Raw genomic sequence first — 14489 nt, forward strand, 5'->3', positions numbered from 1 at the left:
CCCAACCCTTTTCCTGAAATCTTGTCCTGATGTCTGACTCCAGGCTGTGAGCTGGGGCTGGGCTCTTTGAGCTCCCACAGACTGAGATCTCCCCCAACCAGAGTCTGGACCCTCCTCTCTTTTGATTGTCTGTGGCCTGTGGTCTTGGGAGCTCTAGGGAGCAGGTCTGAGTTTGGGTCCTGGGCCAGGCACAGAACATGCTGGCTGGCCAGGCCTGTGGAGGAATGGTCCCAGGAGGAAGGCAGGGCAGGTTACTACCTTCACTTCTGCAGATGCAGAAACAGAGACTCAGGCCAGAGAGTTAAGTTGCACAGGGGCCAAGGGAATTGGACCCTAAGAAAGAAGAGCTGCTGGGCTGAGGGTGTCCCTGCGACACGGGCCTGCTGTAGCCACCTCAGCCTCTTCTCAGCGTCCCCCTTGTCAGGCTGGGGGAGTCTGGGGAGAGACAGGAAGCAACGAGCCACCTCCTCTGCCCTCTCAGGCCACCTACCACTGCCACACGTCCCACACGCAGGGCTTCCTCCCCTCCCTCTGCGTGGGCCTCAGCACCTCCATCTCTACAGTGGAGGTGGCAGTGCCACCTTGCCAGGCGGTACGGCTGGTAGCACAGAGTGAGCTTGTGCGGCCAGCAGGGCCTGGCACCATCAGGACATCTCTGACTTCTGCTTCCTGAGAACTTACTGAAGACACAGGAAAGGGGAGAAGACACCGTAGCCACTACCCAGGCCCCAGGAGCCACCCTCCTGGTGTTTGGGGCTCTGGGTTCACTGGTTGCTGTCTCCCTCAGAAGGAAGCAAAGTCCACGCCGACCCTATGGTTCTCACGTGTTTATTTTGGCAGCCCCTTGGTGAGGCCCTCTGACCTGTACAATCTGGCTGTACAATCTGGCTGTACAATCTGGCTGTACAATCTGGCTGACAGCAAATCACAATTGCTATGAAGGCAGACACCCCGACTCGGGGTGGATCAGAGAGAAATCAAATTCAGTAAAGTTCCCTGGCCTGGGGGAACAGAGCCCCCTGAGGGGCCAGCGAGGCAGAGTGTTCGCTACTTAGCAGGAGCCTATCCCTGCAGCGTCCAATGGAGGTGGTTGCCCCTTGGCTAGAAGTGGATGTCACAGCCTCCTGTGAGCCCACCCCTCTCAGTCTGGGGTCCAGTGTGAAGTGAGACAGGAATCCAGGACACATGGGAGTAAAGATGACCCAGCAAAACATTCTCCTGGGAACAGAGGGCCTGTGACAGGTGTGGCTCCTCTTCCCAGACACCCAGGTCTCCTCACAGAACTCCACGCACTGCAGGCTGTGCAGGGGTGCAGAGGGGTGGGCATGGGGGTGGAGGGAGGGAGGGGAGCGGGAGGGGTCTCCCAGCTGCTCTGGCCAGGGTGGCCTGGGGTGGGGTGACCAGGGGTCTCCTCTCCCCCACCTCTCACTGACAGCCTGTGGTCACACAGCTTGGGGCAGCTTTCTTACCTGCCTTTCCCTAGTTCTTTCCAGAACCTTCCAGAAGGCAGGAGACTCCGTCCCCCTTCCATCAGCTTCACAATAGGTGGAAAAGACTGCAGTGAGTTAAAACATCTAGCTTGTCAGATCGTGTCACGTCCAAGGAAGGGTCACTCCCAAAATGGTCACTGGGGGGTACTCCCAATCGTCTGCCAGCCCAGCAGGCGCTGGAGGGGCGTGGCCCGAAGCACCAACAGGACTTAGACCCGGGCAGCTCCACGGTGACGCCAGGCCGGTGCCTGTGCCCCAGGGGCAGGGCAGCAGCCGCGTGGACGAGTCCCTCAGGGGCTCAGTCTGATCCAGGACGCAGCAGCATGGGGGCCTGGGTGGGAGGAGGGGCCTGGGTGGGAGGAGGGGGCCTGGGTGGGAGGAGGGGCCTGGGTGGGAGGAGGGGGCCTGGGTGGGAGGAGGGGCCTGGGTGGGAGGAGGGGGCCTGGGTGGGAGGAGGGGGCCTGGGCGGGAGGAAGGACCTCGAGCATCCCCCAGGCACCCAGCAGGCTCTCAGGAGGAAAACGTCCAGAAACTCTGGGAGTTTAAGTATTTCAGCTCTGGTGATTGGTTCTTTTGAAAGTCTCAGGAATCGTTTCTGCAGAGACTAAGGTTTTTATTTGCTCAGACCAGTGAGGATGGGAATCCTGAGGCTCAGGGGGCAGTGTCAAGGCCACCTGGAGAGTCCATCCCTCACTGCCAGGAGACACGGGCTCGCCGCGGGCCTGGGTTTTGTTTCTGGAGTACTCTGGACAGTCTGTGACACTGCCGAATGACACGATTGGCTAGTTCTGGGGACAGGCTCTGCGATCCCAGTCAGCCCACACCACGCAGGCTGCAGGGGTGCCTACTGTAGGAAGGCCCGGAGGAAGTCATTGTAGGAGATCTTTGAAGACAGGGCCTTGTCATAATACTCCAGAATATGGAAGAACTCCTCCTCTGAGAGGTTGATGCTGTACTGTCTCAGGACCTGGAAGACAGAGAGGAGCCGCCCTGGCTTGTCTTGGCGCCATTCAGGGAGGCAGGCTGCCAGAAAGGGGCTGGAAGGCGCCCCTTTCTCCTGAGCCGACCCTCACCTCTAGCATCGCCCCCTGCAGTCTGCACTCCTTGCCTTCTCTCCCCCACCTCCCCCCTCTCCCCCACCTCCCCCCTCTCCCCCCCACCTCCTTTCTCTCCCCACCTCCTCTCTCTCCCCCACCTCCTCCCTCTCCCTCCCCACTTCCTCTCTCTCCCCCACCTCCCCCCTCTCCTCCCCACCTCCTTTCTCTCCCCACCTCCCCCCTCTCCCCCACCTCCCCCCTCTCCCCCACCTCCCCCCTCTCCCCCACCTCCTTTCTCTCCCCACCTCCCCCCTCTCCCCCACCTCCCCCCTCTCCCCCACCTCCCCCCTCTCCCCCACCTCCTTTCTCTCCCCTACCTCCCCCCTCTCTCCCACCTCCCCCCTCTCCCCCACCTCCCCCCTCTCCCCCACCTCCTTTCTCTCCCCACCTCCCCCCTCTCCCCCACCTCCCCCCTCTCTCCCACCTCCCCCCTCTCCCCCACCTCCCCCCTCTCCCCCCACCTCCTTTCTCTCCCCACCTCCCCCCTCTCCCCCACCTCCCCCCTCTCTCCCACCTCCCCCCTCTCCCCCCACCTCCTTTCTCTCCCCACCTCCTCTCTCTCCCTCCCCACTTCCTCTCTCTCCCCTACCTCCTCCTCTCCCCCACCTCCCCCCTCTCCCCCACCTCCTTTCTCTCCCCCACCTCCTTTCTCTCCCCCACCTCCCCACTCTCCCCTACCTCCTCCCTCTCCCCCCCACCTCCTTTCTCTCCTCACCTCCTCTCTCTCCCCTACCTCTCCCCCCATACACGTTTCCCTCCCCACCCCTTTCCTGAGGCAACCTTGAGGAAGGAGGCCAGCTGCTGAGGGTGGTGAAGCAAAAACCATGACCCGTGACCGCCCAGCCCCCACCCAGCTCTTCCCTCCTCGCTCGGGACTTAACTTTAACGAGAGAGAAACAAACTCCCACCATGTTTAAGCTGTCGCTATTTCCCCCTTCTGTTTGTGCAGCTGAAACAAACCCTAATAGGTGCCCTCGTGCATAAAAATAAAGATTAGACGCATCGCGGAGGAGGCCCCCAACACCCTCCCACAGTCACCCACCCCGAACTCCTGGGAAGCTGCCTGTCGGGAGACTCGGGGAGCCTTCGTTGCCTGGAGACTGAGCCGAGTGGCTGGCTGAGAATTTTACTGACCCCAAGGTTCAGATAGACAATGTGACCTGGGAAGTACCATGGCCCTGAAGGCAGAGGACTCAGTGCTCATGGCCCAGGGGCAGGTCTGAGTCTGGCAGTGCCCTCCAGGGCAGGCAGGGGGGCAGGGCCTCACGGTCAGCACCCAGCAAGGGCCCTTATGAGTGCTCTGCCCCCTGCCCACCACCAACCACAGTTAGTTTTCTTGGGTTATTTATATTAAAGAAAAGGCTTTTTAGTTTTTTAAAAACAGCTTTTAGTTGAAGCAGAGATAAACCCAAGGAATACATGTTTTGTAAGTGCATTTTGAGGTCATAAACCTTTGTGTCTTTGATGTCTTGACTGGGGTTTTTTCCTGACGGTGACATGTAATTCTTTTTAAATCGACTCTATTCCCTTGCTGTATTTCACATCCCTGTGGCTACTCTGTAGCAACCAGTTTGCACTTCTCGCTCCCTTCGCCTTTCTCACCCAGCTCCCCGCCCCTCCCCATTGGGGCAACTGTCAAAACGTTCTGTTTCTAGGAGTCTGTTTCTGTTCGCTTGTTTGTTTATTTTATTTTTTCAGATTCAATTGTTGATAGATATGACTTGCCATTTTATTGTTCATACTTTTGAACTTTTATTTTTCTCTTCTTCTTAAAGAAGACCCTTTAACATTTCCTATAATGCTGGTTTGTTGGTGATGAACTCCTTTAGCTTTTTCTTGTCTGGGAAGCTCTTTATCCAACATTTGATTCTAAATGATAGCTTTGCTGGGTAGAGTAATCATGGTGGTCGTCCTTGCCTTTCATCACTTTGATGTTTGTTGTCAATCCCTCCAGGGCTGCAGAGTTTCTGTTGAGAGATCAGCTGACAGCCTTATGGGAGCTCCCTTGCAGTAACTAACTGCTTTACTCTTGCTGCTTGTAAGATTCACTCTTTGTCTGTAACCTTTTGCATTTTAACTAGGACGTATCTTGGTGTGGACCCTTTCGTGCTCATCTTGTTTGGGGCTCTGTGCTTCCTGGACTTGTATGTCTATTTTCTTCACCAGGTTAGGGAAGTTTTCTCTCATTATTTTTTCAAGTAGGTTTTCAAAATTTTCAAATTCTTGCTCTCTCTCTTCTCCTTCCAGGACACCTTGATGCAAACGTTGGTATGCCTGAAGTTATCCCAGAGGTTCCTTACACTATCTTAATTTCTTTAATTCCTTTTTCTTTTTGCTGTTCTGATTGGGTGTTTTCTGCTTCTTATATTCCAAATCACTGATTTGATTATCAGCCTCATCTACTCTACTGTTGATTCCCTGTAAATTATTCTTCACTTTAGTTAGTGTATCCTTCATTTCTGACTGGTTCTTTCTCATGGTTCCTATGTCCCTTTTTATGCTTATTATTTCTTTGTTGAAGTTCTCACTAAGTTCCTTGAGCATCCTTATGACCATTGTTTTGAATTCTGTATCAGGTAGCTTGTGTGACTCCATTTTGTTTAGTTCTTTTTCTGGGGATTTCTCCTATTCTTTTATTTCGGACATGTTTCTTTGTCTCTGATTTCTGGCTGCCTCCCTGTGTTTGTTTCAGTGTATTAGGAAGAGCTGCTACATCCACAAGGCTTGGTAGAGTGGCCTTGTGTAGTAGGTGTCCTGTGGGGCCCAGTGGCACAACCTCCCCAATCACCCAAGCTGGGTGTCCCCGTGTGCCCCTGTGTGGGCTGTGTGTCCTGTTGTAAGAGCACTGGGAGGGATTGAGCCCCAGGCTGATCAGCTTTGAGAACTGGCTGCAACTTCAGCGGAGGAGCTGCTATGCAGGAGTCAACCCTACAGAACAGGACTTGCTTCAGTGGGGCTTTAGGGCTCAAATCTTCCCCTTGAGTGTGTTGCTTGTAGAAGTGGTCGAGTTGTAATCCACCATGGTCTGAAGCTGTCCACCAGGCACACTGGTTCTGGGGCCTCTCAGGAGGTACAACCTTAGCTACTGCCTGGGCCCTGCCTGGGGCCAGTTGACACAAGCTACAGAGAAATGTGCAGATGGCTGCTACTTGTGCTGGGATGGGAGGTGCCCAGAAGTGGCCAAGCTGTGAAGCAAGGCCAGCTGCCTCTAGTGTCAGGCCTGGGGGCACTTAGCAAGAGGTATGGGGTATACAGAGGCCAGATGCTGCTTGTTTGAGAGGTTTTAGGACAGTCCAAAGCCTGAGTCAAGAAAGTCCATTTGGCCCTGGCCAGTTTGCTCAGTGATAGAGCGTCGGCCTGGCGTGCAGAAGTCCTGGGTTCAATTCCCGGCCAGGGCACACAGGAGAAGTGCCTATCTGCTTCTCCACCCCTCCCCCTCTCTTTCCTCTCTGTCTCTCTCTTCCCCTCCCGCAGCCGAGGCTCCATTGAAGCAAAGATGGCCAGGGTGCTGGGGATGGCTCCTTGGCCTCTGCCCCAGGCGCTAGAGTGGCTCTGGTCGCGGCAGAGCGACGCCCCGGAGGGGCAGAGCATCGCCCCCTGGTGGGCAGAGTGTCGCCCCCTGGTGGGCGTGCCGGGTGGATCCTGGTCGGGCGCATGCGGGAGTCTGTCTGACTGTCTCTCCCCGTTTCTAGCTTCAGAAAAAAAAAAAAAAAAAAAGAAAGTCCATTTGTATGGCCCTGGCCAGTTTGCTCAGTGATAGAGCATTGGTCCAGCATGTGGAAGTCCCAGGTTCGATTCCTAGCCAGAGCCCACAAGAGAAGCACCCATCTGCTTCTCCACCCTTCCCCCTCTCTTTTCTCTCTGTCTCTCTCTTCCCCTCCTGCAGCCAAGACTCCACTAGAGCAAAAATTGGCCTGGGCGCTGAGGATAGCCTCTGCCTCAGGCGCTAGAATGGCTCTGATTGCAACAGAGCAACACCCCAGATGGGCAGAGCATCGCCCCCTAGTGGGCATGCCGGGTGGATCCCTGTTGGGCACATGTGGGAGGCTGTCTTTCTGCCTCCCCGCTTCTCACTTCAGAAAAAAAAAAAAAAAGTCCATTTGTATAGAAAAGCCACTGAAAACAGCTTGGGTGGATCTGTACGTTGGGTAGGGCAGGATCTCAGGGAATCACCTTGGTGGCAGGGTGATGGGGATTCAGATATAGCCTGCCTGCCAGCTCTGTGAGTGGTGATCTCAGGAAAGAAACAATAACCTCTGCCAGCACTCTTGTCTGGCAAAAAGCTGCCCACCCCCCAGCTCTCACCCTGATGCCCAACAATCCAGTTCCTCCCTGGCTCCTGTCAGGCTGCTGCCCCAGAGCTGGAGCTCAGAGGGAGTGAGTCCGAGTTGGTCCGTGCACGGGCCCTTTAAGGTGAACTGCCTGGGACTGTAGCAGCCTCCGTCTCACTCAGCCACAACCCCTGCCGGGTTTTATACCCAGAAGTTAATGGAGACAACTCTTCCTGGTTCAGGAACCCTGGGCTGGGGGGCCTGTTTGGGGCTGGGACCCCTCGCTCCTCGGGGGGACCTGTGCAGCCGAGACATCCCTCTCAATTTTAAGCCAGCACACGTGGGTGTGGAACCACCCCATTCTGTGTTTCCACCCCTCCTACCAGTCTCAACAGGGCTTTAAATCTCTAGTTGTAGGACTCCCGTTCAGCCGGCTTTCCGGTGGCCGGCAGGATGGCTGCTCTGCAGTTTAGCTGTAGTTAAGATGTGGTTGTCAGAGGACAGGAGCACCGCACTACCTATGTCGCCACCTTGACCAGTCCAATGTGTGACTTTTAATCTTCTGTTCCAGACCTCAGTTACTTCCTCAGCCTCGGTGGCTGGGTGGGTATAAAGAGGAGGAGTCTGAGGTGCTATCCATTATTCTGAAAGTGGGAGTTTAAGCTGCCCTTGAGGGTGGCTGTTCTTCCCCCCGCGGCCAGGCCTGCAGGAGGCACGGGGCGGGCAGAGGCCCCTGTGGAGGCCATGGTCGCCGCCACCTGTCCACGGCCAGGAGTGTCCTGCAGCCCCTTTCCCTGAAAATGTGTGTTTCCTCATGGGAGCAGTAAAAGCCCAGGCTGCAGGCTCTGTAGAGGACAGCTGCTCAGTCCGCCTGCTATGGGGAGGTGAGCTGGTCCTCCCGCAGAAAGGCAGCCGGGGGTCACGGGCTCCTGTGAGGCAGGTCCAGGCCTGTGGGCCTCTGAGTGGCCACAGCGGGGACCTCACTTTAGCCCTTCAATGTTTCTGTTCTTCTCTGTGGGTCCTGCAAGGCAGACACAGGCCCTGGGTTCCCCACAGAGGCCAAGGGAAGGCTGGATGTGGGGCCCAGGGGCAGCTGGGCTCTGGGGTGGAGTGACCCCACGGGGGTCTAGCAGCCTTCAGGGGTAGAACCTGAGCCTGCAGGTGAGGAGTACACTATGCCCCTGGTAACCTGGGGTCCTAGGGAACTGGGCTCCGGGGTGGAGTGACCCCACGGGGGTCTAGCAGCCTTCAGGGGTAGAACCTGAGCCTGCAGGTGAGGAGTACACTATGCCCCTGGTAACCTGGGGTCCTAGGGAACTGGGGTCTGGGACAGCTGCTCCCACAGGGGCCTTCGATGGGGATGGGGTCCCCCCTGATGTTTGCTGGCCGCTGGCATTTGGCACCTTCTTTCTATTCAGAGGCAACAGATGCACAAGAGCTGGGCTCACCTTCCGGAAATCAGCTACGTCTACAAAGCCCGTTCCATCCTCATCGTAGGCTTTGAAGGTGCGTCGCATTGGCCTCCAGCAGTGCACAACTTTGGGCTGAATGCGCAGTAACGCAGAGTAAAAGGAAGAAGACTCAGCACCAGCTTCTTTCTGGAAAAACAAAAACACAACACAACCAAGAGGGGCTGAGAAAGGAGCTTCTGAAAGGAAGAATGCGGGGACAGGCCGCCGGCCAGGAGCCCCAGCCGCCTTGCCCCGTCGGCCCCTCACGCCCCACCGTGCTCACCGCTTGTCTGTCCAGAATGGAACAGACTCGTAATAATGATGGCACCCTCGCCATCCCCCCCACTCACTGCAAGTCCGTGTGAGGGATATTGGAAACACCATCTCGTGCCCCCACCCCACCCCGTCCCAAGCCTGGGAGGAAGGTAGGTCTCTTCATCCCCATTTCATGGATTGGGAAATAGAGGCTCAGAGAGGCAATGGGGAGGGATCAGGATGATCGGGCTCTGTTTGCCTCTAAGAGCTGTCAGCATGCCCCCCACCTATCCCCACCCCAGGGCGCTGCAGGGAGGGCCAGGTAGATACCTGGCCAACTTGAAAATAGTTTGAAGAAAAAGAGATTTCAGTTTGGGCTTCCTGGTAGGTTATTATAATGAACAGAGTTTTTAAAAAATTGCAAGGTTGTAATTATATCTAGTAATTAGACTGCACACGACCCTGTGATTATTTCATTTGGGTGCTATTAGATTGAAGAGTGAGAGTTTAGCATGTTGAGCCCCTGTGCATGTCTGAGGATCTCAGAGGTAAACTGTGGGCAACAATGTGTAACACATTTTGGGAAAGTTTAATTGTAACACGGCACTACATAAAACAAATTAGCACGAAGTTAAATTGCTTTCAGTTGTACATCCTTTATCATCTGTGATGGACTCTCAGCAGAGACCCAGTCAGCGGATCCGCGTGCGCAGAACACCAGGACTCTGCCCACTCGCTTTGCGCACCCAGCCTGGCCCGAGAGAGGGCTTTCCCATCCCAGCAAAGGGCAACCAACCCAGCCAGAGGCCTCTGCTGCCCGCCTGAGAAAGCAGCCCCCCAACCGCTTCCCCCGAGGGTCTGGACTGCTGAAGGCTGCGCAGAAAGCCCTGGAAGAACCAGAGAAGTGGCCCTTTGAGCGTCTCTGCAGGGAGACAGCTGGCCTGAGCTCCACACCTGTACAGAGGGGACCAGATGGGGACGGGACCAGGTTGGGGCTTTCCGAGGAAAGGCTCCTGTCCATCACACCCAGGTAGGAATGGCAATGCATGGCAGGACTCTTCCAAACCAGTGTTGGCTGTGGTCAGGTTCCGGTGGAAAGAGCTGAGGGACGAGACAGGAGCACACAGGAGGTATGCTGGACCTCCGCCGAGAGGCCCAGGCTCCCGGCAGCATGGTCCTGGAGCACCTACTGCTTCCAGTGAACACAGTCTCAGTGGGACACCCCACCACCTCCACCATGAGCCAGCCTTTCTGCATCTCTGTGAGGATGGGCACTGGGTATGGAGCCAGGGAAGCATCTGCACATGAGGGGCAGGGGCTCTGAGCAGGGCACAGGGCACTCTTCTTAACTAGCTATCCCTTTAAGGCTCTTAGAAGCTAGCAGACCTCCCTATCATTGACAGCAGGGGAAACTGAGGCCCAGAGAGGCAGAGGAAGACTAGAGCCGGCAGGAGCCTCATAGGTCATGCTGTCTCCACGGTTCTCCAACTAAGTTCTTGGGTCCCATGAGAACACCTTTTCTCTGCTCATTGAAAGCTGAGCAGAGACAGAACTGTCTTAAGTTTGTCTGCCATGACTTTGGCCTAACCCTCTGACGTGAACTGGTCTTGCTCATCTAAACCTAGAAACTACGCTGAGATAGTACTGATTCTGCACAAAGTTACAAGTTTTGCTGCATAAAAAGTTTCCCGGGAATCAACCGTTTGCTGGGTTAACCCGCCCTCACTCTGCGGGTACCAGGGGTGTGCTGGGGGCTGGGTGGGGCTGTAGGGGCCACCCCACAGCCGAGTCCTAAGGTGGTCTCGGCTGTGTTTGTTCCCCAAACCCACAATGCCAGCTAGACTTGTCATTCATTCAGTGTAACTTATTCAGTGTTACAGGGCATGGAAAAGCCTTTTTTTTCTTTTGCTTCATGTTTTGAAAAGACTTGAGAAAGGCTAGTCACTGAAAACAGCGGCTGAACTGGGGAGGCTGAGAATCATAAAATCACAAGTGATTGAGATAAAGCTAAAAATCCTGGAGAGCAGTGTCTTCCAGCTGCTGTTTAAGTGCCTTTAGGTTCTCAGTCCCCTTCAAAAAGACAAGAGAAAACTGTGTGGGTGTAGTTTCTGCAAGCAAGACAGGGAGCCTCCAGCCACCCACACCTGGGACGGGCCTGGCCTGGCTCAGACGGGGGATGAGTGAACACACACCATGCTAGAGTCTACAATGCTTCGCTTTGCTATGGCCCCCACCCCCTCCATCCCGGCTTTGCCTTTTCAGGGAACCCACCGCTTAGCACTCCCTGCGCACTGTGTGAGCAGCTGCTCTGTTCCCGTCTGCTGTCCACAGGCTCTGGGAGGAGCCACAAGAAGCGGGTGTCTGCCGCCACATGACTCTGAGAACCTGGAACTCAGGCTGTTGGTCCCAAGTCTAGGGCCTCCAGAAGGAAATCTGTTTGCAATGTTCCCAGAGTTGGATGGAGACCTCGCCTTTACCCAAGGCAGCTGGCTTTGGGCCCACTGGCCAGACCCCCAGTGGCTATGTGCTCACCTGAGAAACACCTGGAGCTGGGCAGGCCTTCAAGATGGAGGAGATGGGGCAGTGAAGGATCGCCTGGCAAGTGCATGTACACACAAGTCACGTGTACAAACACAAATCACACAGTGTGATATACACGTGTGTCATATATGTAGATACATGTATCATACAGGTGTCATACACGAGTGTATGTGTGTGAGGCGGTGGCAGTGAGGCTGGGGACACTGGTAGGGGGTCCACACTAGACAGCAGCTCCCCCTAGAGTCTCTGCATCCATTCCATCCATCTTCTGCATAAAGCGAGATGCTCCCAAATTTGACACACTGAGAAAAACCTAAGAGACGCTTTAACCCCAAAACCACGCACTTTCTAGGGATAATGTTTGTACCATTTTATATGCATTCTGAATTTTCATCCTCTGCATCAGTGAGGTCTCCTTCGCTTTCAACAGGAGGACGCAGCTCTGGATGAAGTCACAGTAAGCGAATCTCCCGTTGTCCTTTAAGTCGTACTTGACAATGAGCTGCTGGCTCTCCTCTTTGCTCAGGTCCAGGCCGAATCTCTCCACAAGTGCTAAGGACAGAAACACCGGTCCGTCAGCGGCCCCTGGTCACTCACTCATCTGTGCATGCACGTGCTCACGCATTACCTGCGGAGGGGCTTTCTCCGCAGCACACCCTTGTTCCAGCGGCTCATGGTTGGTGGCTGGGCGGATATGGACACAGACATGCATGTGACAGCTAAGTGTGATGAGCCAGAGGGACCCACACACTGCTGGGTCCCCAGAGTCCTGGTTTTGTGTAACCACCACCGCTGTAGTCACAGCAGTTGGACAGACTGCGGTGGGCGCTGTGACCAAAGAGCAGGCAGGGAGAGAGCAGAGTTGGGGGTGGAGGCATCCCCGTGAGGGGAGTGGGCAAAGCAGAGGCTCAGGGTCCGGGCCGTATCTGTACGAGGGGCCAGGACAGCTCCTTGTGCTGGGGGTGGGACTGGCATTCAGAATTGGCCTGCAACCAAGTATTTCTCCACTGGGCTTTGGAGACACACTCTCAAGGGTCTGTTAGGCTGTGTGAATGGACACAGTTGCAGGTTTCATGCTAGTGACGATCTGACGTGTGTGAAACCTATTCTGACATACATGGACCACCCGTGGGAGACCAGTGTCATGCCATGTCAGGGATGATGCCACCCTGGTCGGTCCTCCCAGCTGCCCTGAGCCCTCCGCTCTGGTGCTCACACGCCTCTTTGGCTAGTTACAAACCCGAGCTGCTTTGGGGGCGACAACTCATACTTTAAAGAGACGTAGGTAGTTTTAGTTTAAGGTGAATAAACTAAAGAGACTTCCATTTGACGTCACAAAAGCAACAAAATAGCAAGGAGCCGAATACTGTTAATTATTAAGGCTAAGGAGGAAAACCAACACAGGTAGACTTTATATAAATGTTGCGGTCAGACTAAGCGCAGGCTGAAAGATGTGGCCGCACGTGGGCAACAGAGCTACTCTGTCCCTGTCCAGAGGACACAGCACCTCCCGGGACATGCTGAGGTGGGGAGGGGGTGCTATGGAACCCAAAGGAACTGTCCAGCAGAGCCCTAGGTGCTCCAACTTGCAGAAGGCCATCAGTGGTGCATAAAAAATAGAATGACTTTTGAAAATTAATAACTTTTTTTTTTTTACAGTATTAAATGTGAATGCACTACTCAAGTTAGACAAGCCTGTCTGAATAGTGGATTGGTGGCTTAAATGAGTTCATGATTAAAAAGGAAAAACAGCAATGATGACAATAGCAATAATACAATAAGGTGCATCCCGCTTACGATCACAGAGACTAACTAAAAAACAAGTGGCACTCAGCATGCACTAAAGCCAGCAAATCGTGTCACATTAAATCAGTGTAACAATAATTAATGATTATTACTGATTTCATATTTTTATATATAATTTACATGGTTTGGGGTAGAAACTGTTCACTTAAGGAGTATATACTTGGTTTCGTTGGTGCATTTTTAGGCCAAAGTTATTATAAAAGTAACATTGATATTGGTGGTCCCCAAGAAAAACATTTTCCTAAAAAGGGGTCTAGGCATCAGTCAAGAAGAGGGGATCTAAGGGGGCTTTAAGCAGTGGAGTGACAGGGTCAGATTTATTTCCCTGGAATAAAAATGTTGCATAAACATTATGCAATAATTAGTGGCAGTATAAATCAAATGGTTTCATTTGAAAAGTTGATCAGAGTGACACACAGTGAACCACGGTGAGCTGTGTGGAGGGCGGGCCTGCCTGTCCCCAGCCACCTGCTCTCCACTTGTTCCACCTCCCTCGCTGTCAGTCTGTTCCCATTTACACGTGGCCCAGAGACCACAGCCACCTGTGCGGTCTGAGTTTTGGGCAGTCACGGGGGGCGGGGGTGCGAGGTGGGTTAGGAGCCCTGTCCCCAGACACTGGTGTCCACCCAGGCGCCCAGCCTCCTTGCTGCATTCCTCCCTCTCCTCCACGGGGGGGGGGGACAGCCTTGTGCAGGAGGTGACACTGTGTTACCCAGGGAACAGAGCCAGCACAAACCTAGGAACTCGGACGCGGCGATGTCCCCTTGCTTGTGCACGTCCCGCTCTTTGCACTCCCGCAGGAGCTCTCGCCAGCAGCCCTGCATCTTCCGCCTCAGCCTGCTCTCAATGGGCTCGCAGTTCTGCAGGGGCTGCGTGCCCAGCGCGCTGCCGGGGGTCTGGCGGGCGGGAGAGGAAGCTGTCTGGTGATTGAAGATTGGAAATGGGAGAAGTAACAATGACAACTCACAGACAGGACTCAGGGGCCAAGGTTCGCCGGCTCACAGGCGGCATCATCTCAGGAATAAAATGAAAAGCAAAACATAGATTGTAATTGTGCCGCTTAACTTTTATTTCCATCGGTGGGCTGTTTGTGCCAAATCATAATAACTAATGTAGTTTTGGAAATAAATATATAGTAAAGATTCAGATAGAGAGAGATGCCAATTCAGTTACTGGTGTGTGTGTGCGCGCACGTGTGCATGTGTGTGTCTGTGCATGAAGTGACAATGACATATTTTTCACCTGAAGAAGAGTCTCATTAACGAAACGGATTCCCTTGTCTTTTGCGTGGGACATCCACCCCTGTTCTCAGTCCCAGAATATGGGGTACTTTCAAATTTTGTGGCCCAAGTCTGAGGCTCTCTTGAATTTTCCATTTGAAAACAGAGACTGAATTGAATCTAGCCCAGACATCCACCTGAACGCCTCCTTGACGCGTGGTTGTCTAATATGGTAACATACTCGACTGAATTCCTGGTCTTTCTGCCGAACCCTGTGCCCCCTGTGCCTCCCTTTCTTGGTCAGTGGCCCCTCTTAAGGGTCCTGCTGCTCAGGCCACAAACGTAGGCATCTCCCTGG

The 14489-nt window shown here is 54.3% G+C and overlaps 1 protein-coding gene across 1 annotated transcript in view; it reads right to left on the reverse strand.

The window, feature by feature from the left end:
- Positions 1-1988: 1988 nt before the first annotated feature.
- The window catches only part of EFCAB6 (EF-hand calcium binding domain 6), a 196386-nt gene continuing 183885 nt past the window's right edge, over positions 1989-14489 (reverse strand). The window contains exons 28-31 of the mRNA XM_066358621.1: positions 13648-13807; positions 11473-11657; positions 8307-8456; positions 1989-2457 (exon numbers count right to left, since the gene is read on the reverse strand). Of these exons, the coding sequence (XP_066214718.1) occupies positions 2335-2457; positions 8307-8456; positions 11473-11657; positions 13648-13807 (618 nt within the window). The 3' untranslated portion in view covers positions 1989-2334. The remainder of the gene's footprint in view (positions 2458-8306; positions 8457-11472; positions 11658-13647; positions 13808-14489) is intronic.

The sequence above is a fragment of the Saccopteryx leptura genome, chromosome 1 (genome assembly GCF_036850995.1).
Source record: "Saccopteryx leptura isolate mSacLep1 chromosome 1, mSacLep1_pri_phased_curated, whole genome shotgun sequence".
NCBI lineage: Eukaryota > Metazoa > Chordata > Mammalia > Chiroptera > Emballonuridae > Saccopteryx > Saccopteryx leptura.